Consider the following 27,413-nt stretch of genomic DNA (forward strand, 5'->3'; position numbering starts at 1 on the left):
TATTCATAATCATCGATACATGGAAACAACTTAGATGTCCTTCAACAGATGAATAGATAAAGAAGATGTGAGATATATATACAAATACTACTTACCCATAAAAAGAACAAAGCAATGCCATTTGCAGCAACATGGATAGAACTAGAGATTATTATTAAGTGAAGTTTCAGTTAGAAACAGGACAAATACCATATAATATCATTTATATGTAGAATCTGAAATATAACACAGGGGCTTCCCTGTTGGTCCAGTGGTTGAGAATCCACCTGCCAATGCAGGGGACACAGGTTCGATCCCTGGTCTGGGAAGATCCTACATGCCCCCACACTCTAGAGTCCATGTGCCGCCAACTGCTGAAGCCCACACACCTACACCAAAGAGTAGCCCCTGCTCTCTGCAACTAAAGCTCATGCTCAGCAACAAAGACCCAGCACAGCCAAAAATACATAAATAAATAACTTGAAATATAACATATAACACAAATGCATTTATCTACAAAAAAGAAATGAACTCACAGATATAGATAACAGACTTGTGGTTGACAAAGAGTAAGGGGACTGAAGGAGGGTGGATTGAGAGTTTGAGATTAGCAGATGCAAACTATTATATACAGAATGGATAAACAACAAGGTCCCATTATATAGTACAGGGAACTATATTCAATTTCCTGTGATAAACTATCACAGAAACCAATACCAGACAATGCCCTGTGGTTGGGTAGACCAGCTGAAATTGATAGCAATCAAACTGAGACATTAACTGAGATCAATGTTATACCACATGGGAGACAGCCGACATACTCAAACTATCCAAATCAAGCAATGAAAATCATTTGTACCAGCTTGGTTAGGTTAATAGCTTTGATATTTGGGTTCCACATCAGGAACGTCAGGAACATCGCTCAGTCGTGTCTGACCCTTTGCGACCCCATGGACTGTAGCCTACCAGGCTCCTCTGTCCATGGGATTTTCCAAGCAATAGTACTGGAGTGGATTGCCATTTCCTTCTCCAGCGGATCTTCCTGACCCAGGGATCGAACCCAGGTCTCCCGCATTGTAGACAGACCCTTTACCGTCTGAGCCACCAGGGAAGTCTCGTAAGTTAAGCCAAAAAAAAAAAAAAACACCACAAAAACCCTCTTGAACATAAGTCTACATGTGATCCTCTATTGAAATGCAAGAAAAACATTCCATTTTAAAAACAAATTGTGAAGGGTGATGAAAAGTAGATTCTGTGAAACAATATAGAATGGGAGAGATCGTGGGGCAAGTGAAAGGAACCACCACCACCAACAAAACCGAAGGCCAGTCTTCATCCAAAGAAGGTGATGTCGTGTATACAGTAGGACTGGAAGGGAGTCCTCTATTTGCAAGCTCCTTCAGGAAAACCAAACAATTAATTCCAACAAGTACTGCTCCCAATTAGACCAACTGAAAGCAGCACTTGATGAAAAGCGTCCAAAATTAGTCAACAGAAAACGCATCATCTTCCATTAGTATAACACAAGACTGAATGCTTCTTTGATGACCAGGCAAAAACTGTTACAGCTTGGCTGGCAAGTTCTGATTCATCTGCTGTATTGACCAGACACTACACCGGATTTTTGTTTATTTAAGTTTTGCAAATTCTCTTAATGGAAAAATTCCAACTCCCTGGAAGACTATAAAAGACACCTGAAAGAATTCTTGCTCAAAAAGATAAAAAGTTTTGGGAACATGGAGTTATGAAGTTGCCTGAAAAAAGGCAGACATTAGTTTTTGCCACAGGCCTGGGAAAACAGTGATTACATGTCTTTAAAAGAAGCTGAATAAATGATCCCTGATTTCACTTCGGGGGAAAAAAAAAGGAAGCCTACTTTTAGCTGGTACAAACTCAGACAAGCAAAAATTTGCTTCAGAAAACTTTGTTTTGAGATAAATGTATTTACTTCACATGAAAAATTAAGCTATTGTGCCAGCACTATGACACTTCTTTAAATATTTACAAAAACTGGTCAGGGCATGGCTCTTAAAGGTAACTGTAGATTGGAATCACCTGGAAGGTACAAGAGAGTGATGCTGGGTCTCATGTGTAGAAATGCAGATTTCACTGTGTAAAGCAGGGCCTGGGCTTCTTCGGTATTATCGGTTTCTTCCTCTCTTTTGTTCTTTCCTGCTTTTTTCTCCTCCCCTTTCTCTCTGTTTTCTCTCACCCTCGCTTCCTGCTTCATGTCTTCAATATTTGTGATTTATAGGAAAAACATGTATTTGGTGTTCATCCATACCTCCTGGCTCACAGATTCCCCAAATCCTTGGACTCTCCTGACCATTAAAAGCATTAATTATACATTACAAGTATAATATTTGGCCTCTTGCCCTCAGTTCCTGAAACTGCTTCACGGAAGATGACTTTTGGGTCCCACCCAAGGGTGGGGACTGGGTGCCAAGAGAACCAACCATGTGATCAGAGGGTTAGAACTTTCAGTCCCAGCCCCTGATTAAGACGGAAGAGAGGTTGGAGGTTGAATTAATCACCAATGGCCAATGATTTAGTCAATTGTGCCTATGTAATGAAGCCTCACCCTGCTTATTTAACTTATATGCAGAGTACATCATGAGAAATGCTGGACTGAATGAAGCACAAGCTGGAATCAAGATTTCCAGGAGAAAATATCAATAACCTCAGATGTGCAGATGACACCACTCTTATGGCAGAAAGCGAAGAACTAAAGAGCCCCCTGATGAAAGAGGAGAGTGAAAAAGTTGGCTTAAAACTCAACATTCAGAAAGCTAAGATCATGGCATCTGGTCCCATCACTTCATGGCAAAAAGATGGGGAAACAGTGACAGACTTTATTTTTTTCGGCTCCAAAATCACTGCAGATGGTGACTGCAGCCATGAAATTAAAAGACGCTTACTCCTTGGAAGGAAAGTTATGACCAACCTCAGTTCAGTTCAGTCGCTCAGTACTGTCTAACTCTTTGCGATCCCATGAATTGCAGCACACCAGGCCTCCCTGTCCATCACCAACTCCCGGAGTTCACCCAAACTCACATCCAGAGAGTCAGTGATACCATCCAGGCATCTCATCCTCTGTTGTCCCCTTCTCCTCCTGCCCCCAGTCCCTCCCATCATCAGAGTCTTTTCCAATGAGTCAATTCTTCGCATGAGGTGGTCAAAGTACTGGAGTTTCAGCTTTAGCATCATTCCTTCCAAAGAACACCCAGGACTGATCTCTTTTAGAATGGACTGGTTAGATCTCCTTGCAGTCCAAGGGACTCTCAAGAGTCTTCTCCAACACCACAGTTCAAAAGCATCAATTCTTCGGAACTCAGCTTTTTTCACAGTCCAACTCTCACATCTATACAGGACTACTGGAAAAACCATAGCCTTGACTAGACGGACCTTAGTCGGTAAAGTAATGTCTCTGCTCTTGAATATGCTTTCTAGGCTGGTCATAACTTTCCTTCCAAGGAGTAAGCGTCTGTTAATTTCATGGCTGCAATCACCATCTGCAGTGATTCTGGAGCCCAAAAAATTAAAGTCTGACACTGTTTCCACATCTATTTCCCTTGAAGTGATGGGACCAGATGCCATGATCTTAGTTTTCTGAATGTTGAGCTTTAAGCCAACTTTTTCACTCTTCTCTGATCAACCTACACAGCTTATTAAAAAACAGAGACATTACTTTGCCAACAAAGGTCCGTCTAGTCAAAGCTATGGTTTTTCCAGTAGTCATGTATGGATGTGAGAACTGGTCTATAAAGAAAGCTGAGCACCGAATAATTGATGCTTTTGAACTGTGGTGTTGGAGAAGACTCTTGAGAGTCCCTTGGACAGCAAGGAGATCCAACCATTCCATCCTAAAGGAAATCAGTCCTGAATATTCATTGGAAGGATTGATGCTGAAGGTCAAACTCCAATATTCTAGCCACTTGATGCGAAGAACTGACTCATTGGAAAAGACCCTGATGCTGGGAAAGATAGAAGGCAGGAGGAAAAGGGGATGACAGAGGATGAGATGGTTGGATGGCATCACCAACTCGATGGACATGAGCCTGAGTAAACTCTGGGAGTTGGTGATGGACAGGGAGGCCTGACGTGCTACAGTCCATGGGGTCGCAAAGAGTCAGACACGACTGAGCACCTGAACTGAACTGAACTGAATGAAGCCTCCATAAAATCTCTACAGGACAAGGTTCAGAGAGATTCCAGTTGAACACATGGAGACTGGAGAGAGTGGTGAGCCTGGAAAAGGCACAGAAGCTCGACACCATTTCCCAATGCCTTGCCTTATATATTGGTTTGTCTGGCTACTGATTCTTATACTTTTATAATCCTCATGCGAAGATATGACTCATTGGAAAAGACTCTGATGCTGGGAGGGATTGGGGGCAGGAGGAAAAGGGGACGACAGAGGATGAGATGGCTGGATGGCATCACCGACTTGATGGACCTGAGTTTGAGTGAACTCCAGGAGATGGTGACGGACAGGGAGGCCTGGAGTGCTGTGATTCATGGGGCTGCAAAGAGTCGGACACGACTCAGCAACTGAACTGAACTGATAATAAATCAGTGATCCAGTAAAACACATGTTTCTCTGAGTTCTGTGAGCAACTCAAGCAAATTAAAGGGTCATGGGAAACCCTGATTTATAGCCAGTCACTCAGAAGTACAAGAAACAACCTTAACTTGCAAGTGACATCCTAAGTTAGAGGATGTCTGTTGGAAACTCCAGTTTGTAGCAAGTTGGTTAGATGCACAGATAATAACCTGGGCTTGTGACTGGCATCTAATGTGGAGGGTTGTCCAGTGGAACTAAACTCTTTACCTCTGGAATCTGATTCTATCTTCAGGTAGAAAGTGTCAGAATTGAGTTGAATTCTCAGACATCTTGCTGGCATCTGAGAATTGCTCGCTGGTGTGGGGAAGTCTACACACACATACAAAGTTGGTATTGGGTCTGGGAACCCATTTACAATGTCCTACTCTACACTGGGCTATTGAGGACCTCCAGTAGGATACTGAAAATAAATAGTGATAATGAGTATCTTTATATATTGCTCTCCATCTCAAAAAAAAAAAAAAAAAACAAAGCAGCATATCACCATTAAGTATATTTGCTGTTATTTTTAAAATAGATATCCTTTGTCAGATTAAACAAATGCACTTTTATGTTTATGTTCCTATTATTTAAAGTCATTAATAGATGTTGACTTTTATCAAATGTTTTCCTCCATCTATTGAGATGATCATATGCTTCTTTAATCTGTGCCTCTGGCAAATCACCATTCCACTCACTGGTTCTATGAGCTCAACTTTTCCCCCCCAAATTCCACATACAACTGAAATAAAGGAGTATTTGTCTTTCTCTGCTTGGCTTATTTTACTTAGTATAATGACTGTGATTTCATCCATGCTGTCACAAATGGCAGGATTTCCTTCTTTTTATGGCTGAATATGCCATGTTTTCATTATCCATCCAACTAGTGACACTTAAGATTGTTTTCATATCTTGGCTACTATGGATAATGCTGCATGAACATGGAGATGCAGATATCTCTTTGAAACAGTGATTTCAGTCCCTTTGGATAAATATCCAGAAGTGGGACTGCTGGAACATATGGCAGTTCTATTTTTAAAGTTTCAGGCCTTAAGTTTCCGTCTTTAATCTATTTTAAGTTGATTTTTGTGGGTGGTGTGAGACAGATGTCCGATTTCATTTTTCTCCATTTGGATGTCCAGTTTTCTCAGAACCATTTATTGGAGAAACTAACCTTTCCCCCAACTGTGTACATATGGTGCCCTTGTCATAGATTAGTTGACCATATATACTTGAGTGTATTCTGGGCTCTCTGTTCTGCTGGTCTGTGTCTGTTTTTATGTTAACACCATATGCTGTTTTGATTATCATAGCTTTACAATATAGTTTAAAGTCATGAAATGATATACTTTGTTCTTTCTCAAAACTGCTTTGGCTATTTGGCTTTTTTTTGTGATTCCATATGAATTCTAGAATTTTTCTATTTCTGTGAAAAATGACACTGGAATTTTGATGGGGATTGCATTGAATCTGTAGATAAGTTTGGGTAGTACAGACATTTAATTTTTTCAATCAAAGAACATAAGATATGGTTCTATTTATTTCAATCTCTTTCATCAATGTCTCATAGTTTTCAGCACACATGGCTTTCATCTCCTGGTAAAATTTATTCCTCAGTATGATGCTACTATAATTGGGATTGCTTTCTTAGTTTATTTTTCAGATTGGTTTATAGAAATAAAATTGATTTCTGCATGTTGACTTTGTATTCTGCAACTTCACTAGGTTTATTAATTCTAACAGTTTTTTGATGGAGTCTTTAAGGTTTTCTGTATATTCAGTTCATTTCAGTTCAGTTCCTCAGTCATGTTCGACTCTGTGACCCCATGACTCGGAGCACGCCAGGCCTCCGTCCATCACCAACTCTCGGAGTTTACTCAAACTCATGTCCATTGAGTCGGTGGTGCCATCCAGCCATCTCATCCTCTGTCATCCCCTTCTCCTCTTGCCCCCAATCCCTCCCAGCATCAGAGTCTTTTCCAATGAGTCAATTTTTAGCATGAGGTGGCCAAAGTACTGGAGTTTCAGCTTTAGCATCATTCCCTCCAAAGAACACCCAGGACTGATCTCCTTTAGAATGGACTGGTTAGATCTCCTTGCAGTCCAAGGGACTCTCAGGAGTCTTCTCCAACACCAGTTCAAAAGCATCAATTCTTTGGTCTCAGCCTTCTTCACAGTCCAACTCTCACATCCATACATGACCACTGGAAAACCATAGCCTTGACTAGACGGACCTTTGTTGGCAAAGTAATATCTCTGCTTTTGAATATGCTATCTAGGTTGGTCATAACTTTTCTTCCAAGCAGTAAGCGTATATTAGATTATGTCATCTGCAAACAGACACAATTTTACTTCCTTTCTGATTTGGATGCCCTCTATTTCTTCTTCTTGACTAACTGCTCTGGCTAGGACTTCCAGGGTGACATTGAATAGAAGTAATGAAAGTATGAATCCTGTCTTGTTTTTAAACTAAGAGGAAAACCTGTAGCTTTTCATGATTCAGTATGGTGTTATCCGTGGGCTGATTATATACAGCTTTCATTATGCTGGAGTACATTCCTTTTACACTCTATTTGTTGAGTTTTTTAAATAATTTAAATTTTTTCAAATATCTTTTTTCTTCATCTATTGCCATTATCATATGATTTTCTACTTCATTCTGTCAATGTGTTGTATCATATTTATTAATTTACTTATGTTGAGCCATCCTTGCACCTCAGGAATAAATCCCAGATGACTGTAGTGTATGATTCTTTTAATGTGCTCTTGATTCAGTTTGGTAGTATTTTGTTGAGAGTTTTTGTATATATATGTCATACAGATCCATCAAGGATACTGGGCTGTAACTCAGTTTTCTTATAGTATCCTTGTCCAATTTTGGTATCAGGGTAAAGCTGGCTAGCAAAATGAGTCAGAAGTATTACTTCCTTTTCAGTTTTTTTTTTTTTTTGGAAGAGTTTAAGAAAGATTGTGCTAATTCTTCTTTAAATGTTTAATAGAATTCACCAGTGAAGTTTTCCAGTTCTGCACTTTCCTTTGTCAGGAGATTTTTGGTTACAGATTTAGTTTCTTCATTAGTTACAGGTCCATTCAGATTATCTAATTCTTAATGATTCAGTCTTGATAGTCTGTGTGTTTCTAGGAATTTATCCATTTTTCTAGGTTATTCGATATTTTGGTATGTACTTATTCATTGTATTTTCTCATGATTCTTTTCATTTCTGTATTATTAGATGTAACATCTCCCCTTTCAATTCAGATTTCATTTTCTTAGCCTAGCTAAAGGTTTGCTGACTTTAACTTTTCCAAGAACTAGCTCTTAGTTTCATTGATCTTTTTTTTTTTTTTTTTTCCGAGTCTCTATTTCTACTCTAAATTTTGTTGTTTCCTTCTTTCTGCTAACTTTGGGCTAAGTTCATCCTTTCACTAGTTCCTTGAGGTATGAAGTTAAAGAGTTTGAGATCTTTCTTGTCTTTCAATGTAAGTTTTTGTAACTATAAATTTCCTCTTAAAATTGCTTTTGCTGAACGATGTAAGTTTTGGCACGTCATGTTTCCATTTTCATTTATATCAAGATATTTTTATTTCCTTTTTAATTTCCTCTTTGACCCATTTGTTATTCAGAAATGCATTGCTTAATTTCCATGTATTTTTACACTTTCCAGCTTTCCTCCTGTTGATTTCTAGTTTCATGACATTGTGGTTGGAAAAATAATCTGATGTGATTTCGGTCTTCTTAAATTTGTTAAGACTTGTTTTATAATCTAACAAACGATCTATCTTGGAGAATGTTTCACCCGCACTTGAGAAGAATGTGCACTCTGCTGTTCTGAGTAGAATGTTCTGCTTATGTCTGTTAAGGTCCATTTGTTCTAGGGTCCTTTTGTTCTATATTTTCTCATGGATTTTCCATCTGGAAGGTCTATCCATTATTAAAAGTGAAGTAGTTTAAGTCCCCCACTATTAGTGCACAGACATCTGTTTCTGCCTGCAGACCTGTTAATATTTGCTCCATATATGTAGGTGGTCACATCTTAAGTACATACAGAATTACAACTGCTATATCCTTTTGATAAACTGATTATAGAATGACTTTCATTGCCTCTTGTTACAGATTTTGACTCACAGCCATTTTGTCTGATAACACTGCCCCTGCTCTCTATTGGTTTCCATCAGCCTGTAATATATCCTTCACTTTCAGGATATATACGCCACTAAAGTTGAAGTGAATCTCCTGCAGACAACATACATAGTTTTGTCTTATTTTTTAATTCACTCAGCCACTCTGTACTTTGGCCACCTGATGCAAAGAGCCAATTCATGTAAGATCTTGATGCTGGGAAGGATTGAGGGCAGGAGAAGTGGGAAACACAGGATGAGATGGTTGGATGGCATTGCCGATTAAATGGACATGAGTTTGAGTAAACTCCGGGAGACAGTGAAGGACAGGGAAGCCTAAGCATGCTGCACTTTGCAGGGTCCCAAAGAGCAGGACATAATTTAGCAATTGAACAACAACTCTATATTTTGATTAGAGACATTAATTCATTTTCATTTAAAGTAATTATTGATAAATATGGACTTACTAATTGCCATCTTCTTGCTTTCTGTTTCACACTTCTTTCTTCTTCTCTTTCTTCCTTTCTGATCTGACGATTTTCTATAGTGGTATGCTTTATTTCCTTTATCTTTTATGTATAGGTATTTAGTCTGTGACTGCCATGAGGCTTAAAATAAAAATATAGTTATAACAGCCTATATACTTTTACCTCTGAATTTTATACTTCCATGTGTTTTCATGAGGCAGGTACAGTGGTGATGAACTCCCTCAACTTTTGTTTGTTTGGGTAAAGTCTTTATTTCTCCTTCATTTCTGAATGACAGCTTTGCCAGTTTAAGTAGTATTCTTAGTCATCAGCTTTTTTCTTTCAGAATTTTGAATATATCATTCCACCCTCTCCTGCCTTGCAAGGTTTCTTCTGAGAAACCTGCTGAGAGTTATTTTTTTTCATATAAAACAAGGTTTTTTCTCCCAATTGCTGCTTTCAAAATTCTTTATAGCTTTATTATAATGTATCTTTGAAAAATCTTCTTTGGGTTACATCTATACAGGGACTTAAGAGATTCATGGACACAGATGTTCATGATCTTGTCCTAGATGAGAATTTCTTTTAATTTATTTTTAATTGAAGGATAATTGCTTTACAATATTGTGTTGGTCTCAGCCATACATCAACATGATCCAGCCATAGGTATACATATGTTCCCTCTCCCTGGAACCTCCCTCCTGGAAATTTCTTAAAATAAGTTTCCTGCCCTTTCTCTCTCTCTTCTCTGGGGATGTCCACAGTGAAAATGTTAGTTACTGGATGGAGCCCCATAATTCACATAGGCTTTCTTCACTTTTTTTCATTCCCTTTTCTTCTATGACTTGATAATTTCAAATGACTCATCTTCAGGTTCACAGATTCTGTCTTCAGCTTGATCAAGTCTATATGGCACACTTGATCTCTATTGCATTTTTTTAAACCTCATTCACCATATTTCTTCAGCTCCAGAATTTCTGTCTGGTTCTTCTTACCATTTCTGTTTCTCTGTTAAACTTCTCATTTTTGTTTGTGTATTGTTTTCATGATTTTGTTGTCTACGTGTGTTCTCTTATAACTCACCAAGTTTCTTTGAAACAATTAAGTTTGAATTCTATGGCAATTCATAGATCTCCAATTCTTTGTGGCCTGTTACCGGATAATTATTCTGCTCCTTTTGGTGGTGTCGTTTCCTTGCCTTTTTCCATGTTTCTTGTAACTTTGTGTTGATGTCTGTGTATTTGATGGATCACTCATCTCTTCTAGACCTTACAAACTGATTTTGGTGGAGAAGACCTTTACCTTCCAGTGGGTACAGGGAAGCTGGTTGGATGGAGTATGTTGATTGCAGGTGCAGGGCAGGCCCAGCACTGTAGTCTCTGTGCAGCTCACCAGCTGAGGTCAGTATTGGCAAGGATGGTATGAGTCCTCAACTGCAGGTAGCTACAGAGGCTGTGGGACTGTTGGGGTCTACAATAGTGAGTTTGTGGGCACCTTCTGATCCTTTTTTTCCCATGGGGATTTTATTGCTGATAGGCTACCTCTTAGCACTGGATCCAGCCTGTGGACACTCTCCTGGCAGTGGTAACACAGGTGTCTGATGTATAGCTGCTGATGGCACAGAGACACAGCAGAAGTCTGGAGTGCAGGCACTCACAGAGGGATGATGGCTCCAGGTTCTGGTGTGCTGACTGGTTCACAATGGTGTTGGCTCCAGCATCTCAGGTGCATGAGTGTGCAGCTACCATGCAGCTGGGATCTGAAGCATGGATGCTACCACAACAGCCAGGGTTCTGGGGTCTGGGGTATGCACAGGGTTGAGGGAGGCAGCCGGCAGTCCTGGTCCCAGGGCAGCAGACCAGCAGCTTCTTCTGGGGAGGGAAGAATAAGGTGCAGCAGCATCTCTCTCCCTAGGGTGTCTTGTGGTGGTGATGGCTGCTGGGCTGGTTAACTCCATGGTGAAAGCACCCAGCATTCTCTGTGGAGTAGGCAACTGGGGCCCATGCCCACTATCACTACAGGTTCCTCTGCTGTGAAAGCTGTGGGGAAGTTGCAGCTGCCATGGGGGCGGTAAAGGTCCTTAGCCACAAAGGCTAACAGAGTCCTTCACAGACCTGGCCACTGGGGACCATGGTGGCACAAGCTGTGTAGCTGATACAGATACCTCGATCTTTTTTGTTCCTTGCCATCTCAGCTGATTCCCCCTAATCCTTTCTGTTCATTAATTCTTCATTTCTGCTCCACTGTGTTAACACAGGTTCTTAACTGGAATTCTGAGCCATCCCACGGCCACTTCCGTTTATGTATCGATGTCCAACTGTTGTTTTTATGTGAGGACAGATGCTGATATCTCCTGCTCTGCAATCTTGCTGACATCACTCCACCCCCATTATCCTCTGAGGGTCTATTTCAATCTGATTTTTTAATCTGGGCAGAGTTTTCCACATCTCACATGAACCTTTTGTCCTTTTCTTTTCTTCTCAACAATTATTACCTCTTTTCCAACATTTGAGTGAGTCCACCATTCTCACTATCATGAACAACTTTCTGGTTTGACAATAGAGCATTCATCCCTTCCCTCATGCAGCAGCACTCTTAAATTTCCTCCAGGGAACAGCTTTCCTTATTTTCAAGTTCAGGGATGTGCATATAACTTGGGAACAGGTTGGTCTGTGCATTCCAGCCACCTGGTCACATGACTGCTTTAGTTCTGCATAGTGGAGTTAGGCTCAGAACTTCTGAATCCTTCTGAAAAGTGATAACTCTCCTGCCTATATTTGAATCTGGAAGACTATACACTGGAGCTGTTCCAGCAATCTTCTGATCACAAAATATAAATGTGAGGTTTTTAATTATTCAACTTTTTAACATGTATGGCACTCTTCAGATTTTACTTCTTCTTATGTTAGTAAGAAGTGTGCTAAGTTGTATTTCTCCAGGACATATATTTGCCAGATTGTAGCAATGTCCCTTTTTCATTCCTGATATTGACTGTGCCTTCTCTCTTTCCTAGAGTCAGTCTCACCAGTGGCTCACCAGTTTTATTTGCCAAATCAAAGAAACAACTTTAAGCTTTGTTGATACTCTATATATGAACAAAGCTAGTGGAGGTGATGGAATCCCAGTTGAGCTATTCCAAATCCTGAAAGATGATGCCGTGAAAGTGTTACACTCAATATGCCAGCAAATTTGGAAAACTCAGCAATGGTCACAGAACTGGAAAAGTTCAGTTTTCATTCCAATCCCAAAGAAAGGCAATGCCAAAGAATGCTCAAACTACTGCACAATTGTACTCATCTCACATGCTAGTAAAGTGATGCTTAAAATTCTCCAAGTCAGGCTTCAACAACACGTGAACTGTGAACTTCCAGATGTTCAAGCTGGTTTTAGAAAGGCAGAGGAACCAGAGATCAAATTGCCAATATCTGCTGGATCACTGAAAAAGCAAGAGAGTTCCAGAAAAACATCTATTTCTGCTTTACTGACTATGCCAAAGCCTTTGACTGTGTGGATCACAACAAACTGTGGAAAATTCTTCAAGAGATGGGAATACCAGACCACCTGACCTGCCTCTCGAGAAATCTGTATGCAGGTGAGGAAGCAACAGTTAGAACTGGACATGGAACAACAGACTGGTTCCAAACAGGAAAAGGAGTCCATCAAGGCGGTATATTGTTACCCTGCTTATTTCACTTATATGCAGAGTACACCATGAGAAATGTTGGGTTGGATGAAGTACAAGCTAGAATCAAGATTGCCAGGAGAAATATCAATAACCTCAGATATGCAGATGACACCATCCTTATGGCAGAAAGTGAAGAAGAACTAAAAAGCCTCTTGATGAAAGCCAAAGAGGAGAGTGAAAATGTTGGCTTAAAGCTCAACATTCAGAAAACGAAGATCATGGCATCTGGTCCCCTCATTTCATGGGAAATAGATGGGGAAACAGTAGAAACAGTGGCTGACTTTATTTTTCTGGACGCCAAAATCACTGCAGATGGTGACTGCAGCCATGAAATTAAAAGACACTTACTCCTTTGAAGGAAAGTTATGACCAGCCTAGATAGCATATTGAAAAGCAGAGACATTACTTTGTCAACAAAAGTCTGTCTAGTCAAGGCTATGATTTTTCCTGTGGTCATGTATGGATGTGAGAGTTGGACTGTGAAGAAAGCTGAGCGCCGAAGAATTTATGCTTTTGAACTGTGGTGTTGGAGAAGACTCTTGAGAGTCCCTTTAACTGCAAGGAGATCCAACCAGTCCATCCTAAAGGAGATCGGTCCTGAGTGTTCATTGGAAGGACTGATGTTGAAGCTGAAACTTGAATACTTTGGCCACCTGATGCAAAGCGCTGCCTCATTGAAAAAGACCTTGATGCTGGGAAAAATTGAGGGCAAGAAGAGAAGGGGACGACAGAGGATGAGATGGTTAGATGGCATCACTGACTCAATGGACATGGGTTTGGGTGGACTCCGGGAGCTGGTAATGGACAGGAAGGCCTGGAATACTGCAGTTCATGGGATTGCAGAGTTGGACACAACTAAGCAACTGAACTGAACTGATACTCTATTGTATATTTATTTTGTATTTCATTAATTCATGTTTTTGTTTTATTTCTTCCTTTTAACTGCATTCAATTTTCTCTTCTCTAACTTTTTACAGTGGATATATTTTGATTGTTTCTAATCTGTTCTCCTTTCTAAAATGTGCATTTGACACTGTAAAATTTCTGTAAAATATAGATTTAGCTGCATTCCACACATTTTGATAATTAATGTTTCATTTGCATGATTTTCATATCATTATTATTTAGAATAGTTTCACAACTTACATTATAATTTTTTTGTTGCTTCATGAGATAAACCCATTTCCTAACTGTCAAATTGTGGAGACTTCAGGTATCTTCTTGTTTTTCAGTTCTAGCTTACTGCCAATTGTAGTTAAAGAACATGCATTGAATGATTTCAATCCTTTTAAATTTGAAATTAGCTTTGTCTCCTGTATATGGCTAATTTTAAAATATCCTTTGTGTACTTGAAAATATTGGCATTCTTCAGCTATTGGGTGTCCTACATATGAAACAAAACTGCTAATTCTACTGTTGAAATCCTTTATATTCTGAATTTATTTTTGTCTTCCCACTTGAAAAGTTAAAACTCTCATGATGATTTTTTCATTTATTTCTATTAATTTTTGTTTTATATATTTTGAGGCTGTGTTATTGAAGACATGCAAATATAGAGTTATTTGATCTTCCAGGAGAAATGAATCTTTCATCATTACTTTTTTGTCTATTTGTCTGATATAAAAGATCTATTCTAAGGGACTTTCCTGACAGTCCAGTGATTAAGACTGCACTTCCACTGCAAGGGGCACAGGTTTGATCGATCCTTGGTCAGGGAACTAAGGGGCTTCCCTGGTGGCTCAGGGGTAAAGAATCTGCCAGCAGTTCAGGAGCTGCAGGAGACAATGGCTTCAATCCCTGGGTCAAGACAATCCCCTGCAGTAGGGCATGGCAACCAACTCCAGTATTCTTGCCTGGAGAATCTCCATGGACAGAGGAGCCTGACAGGCTGCAGCCCACAGGATCACAGAGTAGGACATGAGTAAAGCAACTTAGCATGCAAGCACATAGGGAAGGAAGATCCTACATGGCCCATGGCTCTGCCCGCTCCACAAAAGAAAAAAAAACAATCTACTCTAGCCTTCTTTAGGTATTAGCATGCTTTTTTTTTCATTTCTTTACTCGTCACCATTTGTAGTCTTACGTCTTAGTTTGTTATTAGTTTGTTCTCTTTTTTCACATTTGACAAAGTTTGATATTTATTTCATTTACATTTAATTACTCATCTACTAGGGTTAAGACTACCACCTTACAAATGATTTCCTATATTTTCATCATGTTCAATGTTGCTTTTTCTCTTCTTCCTTGCCTTTTGTTTTCAAAAAATTCTTCCCTACTCTACCCCTCCCCCATGACTGTGAAAGTTATCTACTACTTTACAATTCTCAAAAGAGTATTCTATAGACTACAATATACATTCTTGATTGTGGCTCTCTTCTCTAACAATGCAAGAATGCAGGAGCCCTTTGAGTACAATGCCCTTCCCCTGGTAAACACGCCCTTACTTTCACATATTTTAGCAAAACAAATATATTTCAAATCTCTGAAGACACTATGTTTTTAAACAGTTAACACTCCTTTTGACTGGTCTATGTTTTATAATTCCATTATTTTTATTCCTTCCTGTATTTCTGACCTTCCATCTGGCATCATTGTGGTTTAGCCTAAAAATATCCCATCTTACATTTGCAATATGTAGGTATTGAATCATTTTCATTTTTATCTCATCTTAATTTATGTAGCATGCTAACCACCAGGTAGAGATTCAAGGTTTATGTTTACTTTCCTTAGCACTTTGAGGATACCAGTATTTCCTAACCCAAAGTCACACAAACATTCTCCTGTGTTTCCTACCATAAGTTTCACAGTTTTCAGTTTTACATTTAGGGTTACATTACATTTTGAGTTGGTTTTTTTATATGGTGTTAAGTATGGATTAATATTCATTTTTCACATATGAATGATCAATTATTCCAAGACTAGAAAAACCTATTCTCTTTTCATTGAATGTCCTTTATATGTTTATAAAAAACTAAGTGTCTCTCTGTCTTCTCTTTATTCTATTTACCTGTAATTACTCCAATACCACACCTTCATGGATTACAGTCTTGTCATGAGTAACTTGAGTAACTCAATGAAGCTATGAGCCATGTTGTACAGGGCCATCCAAGATGGGTGGGTCATAGTGAAGACTTCTGGACAAAATGCAGTCCACTGGAAAAGGAAATGGCAACCCATTCCAATATTCTGGAGTGGTTTCTTGCATGGAAAACCCCACGGACAGTATGAAAAGGCAAAAAGATATGACACCAGAAGATGAGCAACCCCTAGGTTGGAAGGTGTCCAATATGCTACTGGGGAAGAGTGAAGGGCAATTATTAATAGCTCCAGAAAGAATGAAGTGGATGGGCCAAAGCAGAAACAATGCCCAGCTGTGGATGCATCTGGTAGTGAAAGCAAAGTCTGATGCTGCAGAGAACAATATTGCAAAGGAACCTGGAATGTTAGGTCCATGAATTACAGTAAACTGGATGTGGTCAAGCAGGAGATGGCAAGAGTGAACACTGACATCTTAGGAACCAGTGAACTAAAATGGATGAGAATAGGCGAATTTAATTTAGATGACCATTACATCTACTACTGTGAGAAAGAATTCCTTAGAAGAAATGGAGTAGCCCTCATAGCCAACAGAAGTCCAAACTGCAGTATTTGGGTGAAACCTCAAAAATGACAGAAAGATCTCAGTTCCTTTCCAAGGCAAACCATTCAACACCAGGGTAATCAAAGTCTATGTCCCAACCACTAACATTGAAGAAGCTGAAGTTGAAAAGTTCTGTGAAGACCCACAAGACCTTTTAGAGCTAACACCAAAAAAAGATGTCCTTTTCATCATAAAGGACTGGAATGCAAAAGTAGGAAGTCAAGAGATACCTAGAGTAACGGGCAAGTTTGGTGGTGTACAAAACAAAGCAGGGCAAAGGCTAATAGAGTTTTGCCAAGAGAATGCATTGGTCATAGCAAACACCCTCTTCCAACAACACAAGACTGTTTACACAGACATCACCAGATGGTCAATACTGAAATCAGGCTGATTATATTATTTGCAGTCAAAGATGGACAAGCTCTATACAATCAGCAAAAACAAGACCTGGAGCTGACTATGGCTCAGATCATCAGCTCCTTATTGCAAAATTCAGGCTTAAATTGAAGAAAGTAGGGAAAACCATTTAGGCCATTCAGGTATGACCTAAATCAAATCCCTTATGATTATACTCTGGAGGTGATGAGTAGATTCAAGGGATTAGATCTGGTAGACAGAGTGCCTGAATAATGATGGATGGAAGTTAGTAACACTGTGAATGAGGCAGTGACCCAAACCATCCCAAAGAATAAAAAGGTTAAGTGGTTGTCTATGGAGGCTTACAATAGCTGAAGAAAGAAGAGAAGCAAAAGGCAAAGGAGAAAGGGAAAGATACACCCAACTGAATGCAGAGTTTCAGAGAATAATAAGGAGATATAAGAACTCTCCTGTTCATAAATGAACAATGCAAAGAAATAGAGGAAAACAACAGAATGGGAAAGACCAGAGATCTCTTCAAGAAAACTGGAGATATCAAGGGAGTATTTCATGTAAGGATGGGCACAATAAAGGACAGAAAAGTTAAGGACCTAACAGAAGCACAACAGATTAAGAAGAGGTGGCAAGAATACACAGAAGAACTATACGAAAAAGCTCTGAAAGAACCAGATAACCACAATGACATCATGTCACTCACCTAGAGCTGACATTCTGGAGTGTGAAGTCAAGTGGGCCTTAGGAAGCATCACTACAAACAAAGCTAGTGGAGATATTTAAAATCTTAAAAGATGATGCAGTTAAAGTGCTGCACTCAGTATGTCAGCAAATTTGGAAAACTCAGCAGTGACCACAGGACTGGAAAAGGTCAGTTTTCATCTCAATCCCTAAGAAGGGCAATACCAAAGAATGTTCAAACTGCTGTACAATTGCACTCATTTCACATAATAGCAAGGTTATGTTCAAAATCCTTCAAGATAGGCTTTAGCAGTATGTAAACCAAGAACTTCCAGATGTACAAGGTAGGTTTAAAAAAGGCAGAGGAACCAGAGATCAAATTGCCAACATTCGTTGGATCATAGAGAAAGCAAGGGAGTTCCAGAAAAATAATATCTATCTCTGCTTCACTAACTACGTTAAAGCCTCTGACTGTGTGGATTGGAACAAACTGTGGAAAATTCTTAAAGAAATGGAAATACCTAACCTAACCTGTCTCCTGAGAAACCTGTATGCAGGTCAAGAAGCAACAGTTAGAATCGAACATAGAACTAACATGACTGGTTCAAAATTAGGAAAGGAGTATGTCAGGCTGCATATTGTCACCCTGCTTATTTAACTTATATGCAGAGTACATCATTTCACATGTACATCATGCGAAATGCCTGGCTGGATGAATCACAAGCTGGAATCAACACTGCCAGGAGAAATACCAACAATCTCAGATAAGCAGATGATACCACTCTAATGGAAGAAGGCAAAGAGGAGCTAAAGAGCCTCTTGATGAGGGTGAAAGAGGAGAGCAAAAAAACTGGCTTGAAACTTAACATTCAAAAAACTAACATCATGGCATCTGGTCCCATCACTTCATGGCAACTTTATTTTCTTGGGGTCCAAAATCACTGCCAACAGTGACTGCAGCCATAAAATTAAAAGATGCTTTCCCCTTAGAAGGAAAGCTATGAAAAACCTAGACAGCATATTAAATAGCAGAGATATCATTTTGCTGACAAAGGTCCATGTAAGTCCAAGCTATGGTTTTTTTCTAGTCGTCATGGATGGATGTGAGAGTTGGATGATAAAGAAGGCTGAGCACCAAAGAACAGATGCTTTTGAATTGTGGTGATGGAGAAGACTCTTGAAAATCCCTTGGACAGCAAGGAGATCAAACCAATCAATCCTAAAGGAAATCAACCTGAATATTCACTGGAAGGACTATGCTGAAGCTCCAATACTTTGGCCACCTGATGCAAAGATTTGACTCAATAGAAAAGACCTTGATGCTAGGAAAGATTTAAGGAAAAAGGAGGAGGGGGTGGGAGAGGATAAGATGGTGAAACAGCTGTCACTGACTCGATGGGCATGAATTTGAGCAAACTCTGAGAGACAGTAGAGGACAGAGAAGCCTGATGTGCTACAGTCCATGTGGTTGCAAAGAACTGGACATGCCTCAAGTGACCAAATAACACTACCAACAACACCGCACTGTCTTGATCACTATGATTTTATAATAATTCTTGAAATCAGCTAGTATTAGCATTGCAATCTGTTTCTTTTACTTCCAAATTCCAATGGCTTTTACATTTTCACAGCTTTTCAACTGCTAGAAAAAAACTTTTGGGATTCTAGTGGGATCTGCATAAAATCTGTTGATCAGTGAGAGAGAATTAAAACTGTAATAATACTGTGTCTTCTGACCTGAGAATAGGGTACTTCTTTAGGTCTTAAGCTTCCATCCACATTGTTTTGTAGTTCTTACTGAACAGTCTTACAGATATCTTATCAGATTTAACTCTACATTGTTCATGGAGAATTTGCAGAGGATACTTGCAGTTGTTGAATTTTGTGAAATTCCTTTTCTGCATTTATTTAGATAATCTTATGGACTGCTTCTTTACTACTTCATCAATATGATAAATTACATCTCTTTCCTATAGTTTTTTGGACATATGGAATAGAGCTGTAATTAATTGTATTAATGTCTGCTAACTCTAATAGCTTTGTCAGCTATGGGGAATAAGGGATTTTTCTCCTATTGTCCTGCTTGATAATTTCAGTTGGATATCAGACAATGTAAAACTTGCCTTCTTGGGTGCTGTATGAGTTTGTATTCCTAGTAACATTCTTTGCTATGGGATGCAGTTAAGCTACTCTGGCTTGATCTTTTGATATCTTGCTCTTAAGATTTGTTCAGCAGGACAAGAACAAATTTTAATTTAGGGCTAATTATTCTCCATGACAGAGGCAAGGCCCTTGTCAGTCCTCTACCCAATGGCCCTTGAATTATAAGTCCTTCCAGCTAACTGGTAGGAACAGACATTCCCATACTATGAGTTTTAGTAGTATTCCCTCTAATCCTTTGGAGTGGTTCATTTCCTGGCATTAGCTAGTTTCCTCACACACTGTATGCTGCAAAATAATCAAAAAGAATCCTCTGTCAATCCAGAGACTTTCCTCTTTGTGCTCTCTCCTCTCCAAAACTCTACCCACAAACTCTTGCCCCAGGGCTTCCCAAGGCTCTCAGGTCAGTCTCCTCATTACGGGAAATCTGCTGAGCTCTACCTGGTTCCCTCCCTCCCTGCTCTGGGATTGTGAAAACTTTCTTAGTGCAGTCAGCTGAAATGATCATCGAGTTTTTTCAGTCTTGCAGGGATCAATGTCAGTCACTCCTTTATGTTCAAAGTCTTTAAAAAACATACTTTCGTATATTTGCGTGCTTTTTCAGTTGTTTTAAGGGAAAATAAATCCAGTGCCTATTATCCAATGTGACCTAAAGTAAAAGTCTGAGGATCTCTTTTGTTGTCTGTTCTTGTTGCTGCTTCTCTTTCATGCTATATTCCCTCATTATCTGCCAGGTTACGTCAGTTCAATTCAGTTCAGTCGCTCAGTCGTGTCCGACTCTTTTTGACCCCATGAATCGCAGCACGCCAGGCCTCCCTGTCCGTCACCAACTCCCGGAGTTCACTCAGACTCATGTCCATCGAGTCAGTGATGCCATCCAGCCATCTCATCCTCGGTCGTCCCCTTCTCCTCCTGCCCCCAATCCCTCCCAGCATCAGAGTCTTTTCCAATGAGTCAACTCTTCGCATGAAGTGGCCAAAGTACTGGAGTTTCAGCTTCAGCATCATTTCTTCCAAAGAAATTCCAGGGTTGATCTCCTTCGGAATGGACTGGTTAGATCTCCTTGCAGTCCAAGGGACTCTCAAGAGTCTTCTCCAACACCACAGTTCAAAAGCATCAATTCTTCGGTGCTCAGCCTTCTTCACAGTCCAACTCTCACATCCATACATGACCACAGGAAAACCATAGCCTTGACTAGACGGACCTTTCTTGGCAAAGCAATGTCTCTGCTTTTCAATATGCTATCTAGGCTGGTCATAACTTTTCTTCCAAGGAGTAAGCGTCTTTTAATTTCATGGCTGCAGTCACCATCTACAGTGATTTTGGAGCCCAAAAAAATAGTCTGACACTATTTCCACTGTTTCCCATCTACTTCCCATGAAGTGATGGGACCGGATGCCATGATCTTCATTTTCTGAATGTTGAGCTTTAAGCCAACTTTTTCACTCTCCACTTTCACTTTTATCAAGAGGCTTTTTAGTTCCTCTTCACTTTCTGCCATAAGGGTGGTGTCATCTGCATATCTGAGGTTATTGATATTTCTCCCGGCAACCTTGATTCCAGCTTGTGCTTCTTCCAGCCGAGTTTCTCATGATGTACCCTGCATAGAAGTTAAATAAGCAGGGTGACAATATACAGCCTTGACGTACTCCTTTTCCTATTTGGAGCCAGTCTGTTGTTCCATGTCCAGTTCTAACTGTTGCTTCCTCACCTGCATACAGGTTTCTCAAGAGGCAGGTCAGGTGGTCTGGTATTCCCATCTCTTTCAGAACTTTCCACAGTTTATTGTGATCCACACCGTCAAAGGCTTTGGCATAGTTAATAAAGCAGAAATAGATGTTTTTCTGGAACTCTCTTGCTTTTTCAGTGATCCAGCGGATGTTGGCAATTTGATCTCTGGTTCTTCTGCCTTTTCACTTTCTTTCAATATATGTTAATTTTTTTTCACTTTTTAAATTATCATACAGTAAAATGGACTTCTTTAGCTGCAGAATTCTGAGAACTTTAGCATACATATATCCATATAATTACTAGCATAATGCATAGCAATTCAATCATCCCTAAAAAACTTCCTTGTGTTATTATCCCTTTATAATCACATTCTCCCCTCTATCTCTAACTCCTTGGAAACACTGATCTGATATCTACAGTTTTTTTGAGGATGTCATTAAAAATAGGATTATCCAGTATGCAGCTTTTGGAGACAGATTTCCTTCACTCAGTATGCCTTTGGGGTTCACCCATGCTGTTGCATGTGCCAACTGTTTGTTTATTTCTCAAAGCACCATAGTCTGTTTTTCCAATCACCCACTGCGGGATATTTGGGTTGTTTCCAGTTTGGGCAATTATGCAAATTAACTGCTATAACTATTTACATATAAGTGTTTAGTAAACATGAGTTTTTATTTCTCCTTGATAAAGATTGACTAGTGAAATCGTTGTGTCATATACTGAGTATATCTTTGAGTTTTAAAATATCCAACTAAATATTTTCCAGAATATCTGTACCATTTTGCAATCCCGCTAGCATGAGAGATCCAGTTGCTCCATATCCACACAAAATTCAGTATTGTTAGCTTAGCCAATCTCACAAGTGTGTGATGATTCCTCACTATGGCTTTTATTTGCATTTCCCTGGTAGTCAATGACATTAATTTTTTTAAATGTGCTTAACTGCCATCCTTATATTCTCTTTAGGAAGTGTCTGTTCCAGTCCATTGTCCATTTTTCAGTTGAGCTGTTTTCTTAGGAGTTTTGAGAGTACTTTATTTATTTTGTGAACAAATACTAAGCTGAATATGTAACTTGCAATTATTAGTGTGTAGATCGTCTTTTCATTCTCTTAACAGTGGTTTTCACAGCATAAAAGGATTGACTTTGATGATGTCTGATTTATCCATTCTTCTTTTATGCATTATGCTTTTGGTGTTATATCTAAAGACTCCCTCGGCACAGGTCACAAAAGTTCTCCAAAAATTATAATACAGCTTTATATTTTATGTTTGGATATACAATGACTTTTTAGTTAATTTTTGTATAAAGATGTCAGGCATAGGTCAAAGTTCAATTATTGCAGGTAGATGAGCAACTAGTTCAACACCATTTGTTGAAAAGACTATCCTTTCTACATAAAATTGCTTTTGCATCCTTGTCAAAAAATCAAATGGCTATATTTCTATGGATATATTTCTGGGCTTTATATTCTTTTTCACTGTGTGTCAATTGATCTAGGCGTCAATTCTTTTGTCGATACTATACTTTCTAGGTTACTGTAATATTATAATGTCTTGATATTGAGTAGTATGATGGCATCTGGTCCCATCACTTCATGGGAAATAGATGGGGAAACAGTGGAAACACTGTCAGACATTATTTTTTTAGGCTCCCAAATCACTGCAGATGGTGACTGCAGCCATGAAATTAAAAGACGCTTACTCCTTGGAAGAAAAGTGATGACCAACCTAGATAGTATATTCAAAAGCAGAGACATTACTTTGCCGACTAAGGTCCGTCTAGTCAAGGCTATGGTTTTTCCAGTGGTCATGTATGGATGTGAGAGTTGGACTGTGAAGAAGGCTGAGCACCGAAGAATTGATGCTTTTGAACTGTGGTGTTGGAGAAGACTCTTGAGAGTCCCTTGGACTGCAAGGAGAGCCAACCAGTCCATTCTGAAGGAGATCAACCCTGGGATTTCTTTGGAAGGAATGATGCTAAAGCTGAAGCTCCAGTACTTTGGCCACCTCATGCGAAGAGTTGACTCATTGGAAAAGACTCTGATGCTGAGAGAGATTGGGGGCAGGAGGAGAAGGGGACGACCAAGGATGAGATGGCTGGATGGCATCACGGACTCGATGGACGTGAGTCTGAGTGAACTCCGGGAGTTGGTGACGGACAGGGAAGCCTGGCGTGCTGCGATTCATGGGGTTGCAAAGAGTCGGACACGACTGAGCGACTGAACTGAACTGAACTGAACTGATGATGCTTCCAACTTCATCTGCCTTTTTCAAAACTGCTTTAGCTATACCTTTGTATTTCCATATAAATTTTAGAGTCAGCCTGTCTGTATCTGCAAAAATTACCATTTGAATTTTTATTGACATTCTATTAGATCTATATAACATTTTGGGAAGAACTGCTGAAATCTTTAAAAATCAACATTTTTAAGGCTGAATCTTCTAATTCATAAACACAGTATGCTTCTCCATTTATTTAGCTCATCTCTAATCCATTTCATCATTACTTTATAGTTTTCACTACACAGATTCTGTATGTTTTGTTAAATTTAAAGCTATGTATCTTTTTTTTAGCTACTGTAAATAGTATTCTTTCAAAATATTATTTTTAATTGTTCACTGTCAGCATATAGAAACATAGTTATTTTTGTTGTTGACTACATATCCTACGATCTTGCTAAACTCTCTCATTGGTTCTCAGAGTCGTTTCTGTTTACAATGCCTGTGAATTTTTTCCACATAAAATCATACTAGCTGCAGAGACGGTTTCATTTCTTCCTTTTCACTCCACATGACTTTAAAAATTTGTTTTGGCTATGGCAGCATAGCCAGACTTAAGCTGCACACGGGTTTTCTTTAGTTGCGTGAGTGGAGACTGCCCTGTAGTTGCAGACGTGGGCTTCTCATTGCAGTGGCTTCCCTTGTTGCAGAGCATGGGCTCTAGGCCACCTGGGTTTCAGTGGCTGTGGTTCATGGGCCTAGTAGCCTAGTGGCAAGTGGAATCTTCCCAGAACAGGGACTGAACCCGGGTCCCCTGCCCTGGCACACGGATTTCCACCCACTGGACTACCAGTGAAGTCTTCAATCCACATGGCTTTTATTTCTGTTTCTTGTTCATCTGGAATCTAATATTTCTAGTGTGACATTGACTAGAAATAGAGAGATTAAACATCTATGCCTTGATCTCCATCTTAGGGAAAACACATTTCGCTTTTCATCACTAAACATGATGCTAGCTGTTAGTTTTCTGTAGATGCCCTTTATCGAGTTGAGGATTTTCCATTTATCCCTAGCTTGCTGAGCATTTTTATCATGAATGGGTGTTGTATTTTGTCAAATACTTTTTCTGTATCAACTGATATGATTGTGTACCTTTCCTTTTGTAAGGAAATGAGATTCCCTTTGACATCAATATGGTGAATTAGTTGATTCTTGAATATTGCCTTCCTAGGATATACTCTGCTTTGTTATGGCATATTCTTTTTATATTGCTAGATTTGACTTTTTAACATTTTACTGAGTTTTTTTTTTTTTCCCCTTCTATATACTTGAAAGATTAGGATATCAGATAAAATAGATAAAAGTGTCTGTCACTCTTTTTTTTTGTTTTTGTGGTACTGCCTTTATATAGTTTTGATATAAGGGCAATGTTGGCTTCATAAAATGATTTGAAAAGTGTTCCTTTTTCTTCAATTTTCTGGATGAGTCTATAGAATTGGTGTTATTTCCTTTTTAAAATGTTTCATAGAATTCAACAGTGAAACTATCTGGGAGATATTTTTGACGCTAATTCAATCTTGTTAATAGGTATAGGAGTATTCAGGTTATCTATTCCATCTTGGATGAATTTTAGTAGTTTGTGGCTTTCTTACAGTTAGTTTGTTTCAACTAAGTCGTCAAATAAATGCGTGTAGGTTTGTTCAAAGTAGTCCATGACTATGATTACATGATCAACATCTCTTTATGCTGGGTCTATAGTGATGTCTCCCTTTTTTCCTGATAATGGTATTTTGTGTCTTTTTCTTTGTCAGTCTTACAAGAGACCAAACATTTTTATTTTTTTCAAAGAATCCGTTTTTGGTTTCATTGTTTTTTCTATTGTTTTGTCTCAAATGTCATTGATTTCTGCTCTTACCTTTATTTCTTTCCTTCTGTTTGCTTTGGATTTTCTACTTTTTCCTAACTTCTCAAGGTGAAAACTTGGGTTATTGATTTGAGACCTCTTTCTTCCTCTAAACATTTACTGCTATAAATTTCCCTTTAATTACTGTTTCAGCTGCATCTCACATATTTTAATATATTTTCATTCTTGTTCATATCAAAATGTTTTCTGATTTTCCTTGAGAATTTTTCCTGCAAAAACACTGGTAGGAAAGGGCAAGGGCCTCACCTGCACTGTGAAGGTAACTGACACGCCCAAGCCTGAGTGCCACCTCGACTTCACTTATTTGGTGGACAACTGGGACAGGGATACAGACAAGGACACAGCCCCACAGACTGCTCTGGGCTTTGGGGTAACAGTGCAGGGTGGGGCTTTTGCACTTTGTTTGGCACACAGCATATGCTGGCAAAACATGAGCACAAGTAAAGTCAGGCTGAGGACCATGAGACGATGTGGAGCAATACACAGGAAACAGACAGAATTATCAAGTAGGCAGGGTTGGGAGTTCTGGCTGCTCATACCTTGGCTGGTGTCTGGCTGCAGGGAGCTCAGAGGAAGTGGGGGTGAAGATTCGGGGGCCTCTACTGCTGGGTGCTCGGCCACCGGACAGATGATAAACCACCTCTTCCCAGTGTGCAGGACTAAGAGGCAGGACAAAAACAGCTGGTGAGAGTGAGTACCCCTCCCTGCCAATACCAGACCTGTCAAATGGGGATTTGAGGAATTCATCTCACACCAGTGGGGAGGATGTACAGCCCACTGAGGGGGCTCCTCACTGGCATTAGAGGCTCTCACAAGTTCCCCCAGCAAGGGCTTATTTCCAAGGTCACCTGAAGTACATTAGTGAAGTGGTAATGCTGGCTAGGGGGCCAGCAGTGAGTCCACACTATGCTCAGTCCCCACCCAGACCAGACATGGCTCTTCAGAAAGGGGAGCTGTCCTCAGATGGGGACATGCTCACCATACACTCCAACAACCCCCCAGTGTGATGGCCAAAACCCCTTACAATGTGCTCAGTGGGGGGGCCTTATCAAATGCCTACTGGGAGCAGAGAAGGGACAATGGCAGACATGACTCCTCCAAATGCATGTCTGATTGGCAGGGACAGCCATGAAGGGAGACGTACCATTTTGCTGGTACACTGGGGCGTTTGCTTGGGATTGGCGATTCTCCTGAAAGAGGTAAAGGATCAGAACTCAGCCGACTGCGTGGAACAAAAACTTCCTTCAGAGCACAACACTGTCTCAAATCATCTGAGAGGCCTCAAGAGCTCGGACATTTCTAACTGGACAGAAGGCGCCTACCCTCCCGGCCACCTCACCCGACACTGCACGGCACACAGGTTCCTCTAACAGGCCACATCACAGCGCTGTACTTGCAGAGCCTGGAGCTGGGGTATAAGCAGGCCCAGAGCCTCCCAGGACCTCATAAGGGGGACTTACCTCCCCAGCACCCAGGCCACAGGTGCTGAGGTGTGGCGGGCTCACCCCAGGGTCGGAGGCACGGTCCACATCCGTGTCCTCACTGAGCATATCCTCTGCCTTGTCCATGACATCCTTCATCTGCTCAATGAATGTCTCCCGCTCAGCCTGCAGGATGAAGTCATGCTCTACCTGCAAAACACATCAGCCCTGCTGGTGGGGCTGTGCCTCAGGCCACCGGCCACACAGCGTCTTCATTTGACGCTGATGGATTCATTTGGTTTCTACTCTGGACTAAGTCAAGAGGGGAGACACGGCCACTGAGCTCAGTTACCAATATCAGGGCTACACAGTTCAGCAAGAAGCCACAGCAGGCCTCCAGGTGATGGGC

General features: G+C 40.0%; 1 protein-coding gene across 14 annotated transcripts in view; it reads right to left on the reverse strand.

Annotated features, from left to right (window-relative positions):
* WNK2 (WNK lysine deficient protein kinase 2) overlaps positions 1–27,413 on the reverse strand; it is a 162,448-nt gene that overhangs the window by 60,586 nt on the left and 74,449 nt on the right. For all 14 annotated transcript variants that reach the window (XR_009599523.1, XM_060410837.1, XM_042242989.2 and 11 more), the window contains 3 exons: positions 27,044–27,214; positions 26,728–26,773; positions 26,123–26,242 (listed from right to left, as the gene is read on the reverse strand). Coding sequence is in view for 13 of the 14 variants with exons in the window: in XM_060410837.1 (XP_060266820.1) it covers positions 26,123–26,242; positions 26,728–26,773; positions 27,044–27,214 (337 nt within the window). In the remaining variant the exon portion in view is untranslated. The remainder of the gene's footprint in view (positions 1–26,122; positions 26,243–26,727; positions 26,774–27,043; positions 27,215–27,413) is intronic.

Source organism: Ovis aries, chromosome 2 (genome assembly GCF_016772045.2).
Source record: "Ovis aries strain OAR_USU_Benz2616 breed Rambouillet chromosome 2, ARS-UI_Ramb_v3.0, whole genome shotgun sequence".
Lineage (NCBI taxonomy): Eukaryota > Metazoa > Chordata > Mammalia > Artiodactyla > Bovidae > Ovis > Ovis aries.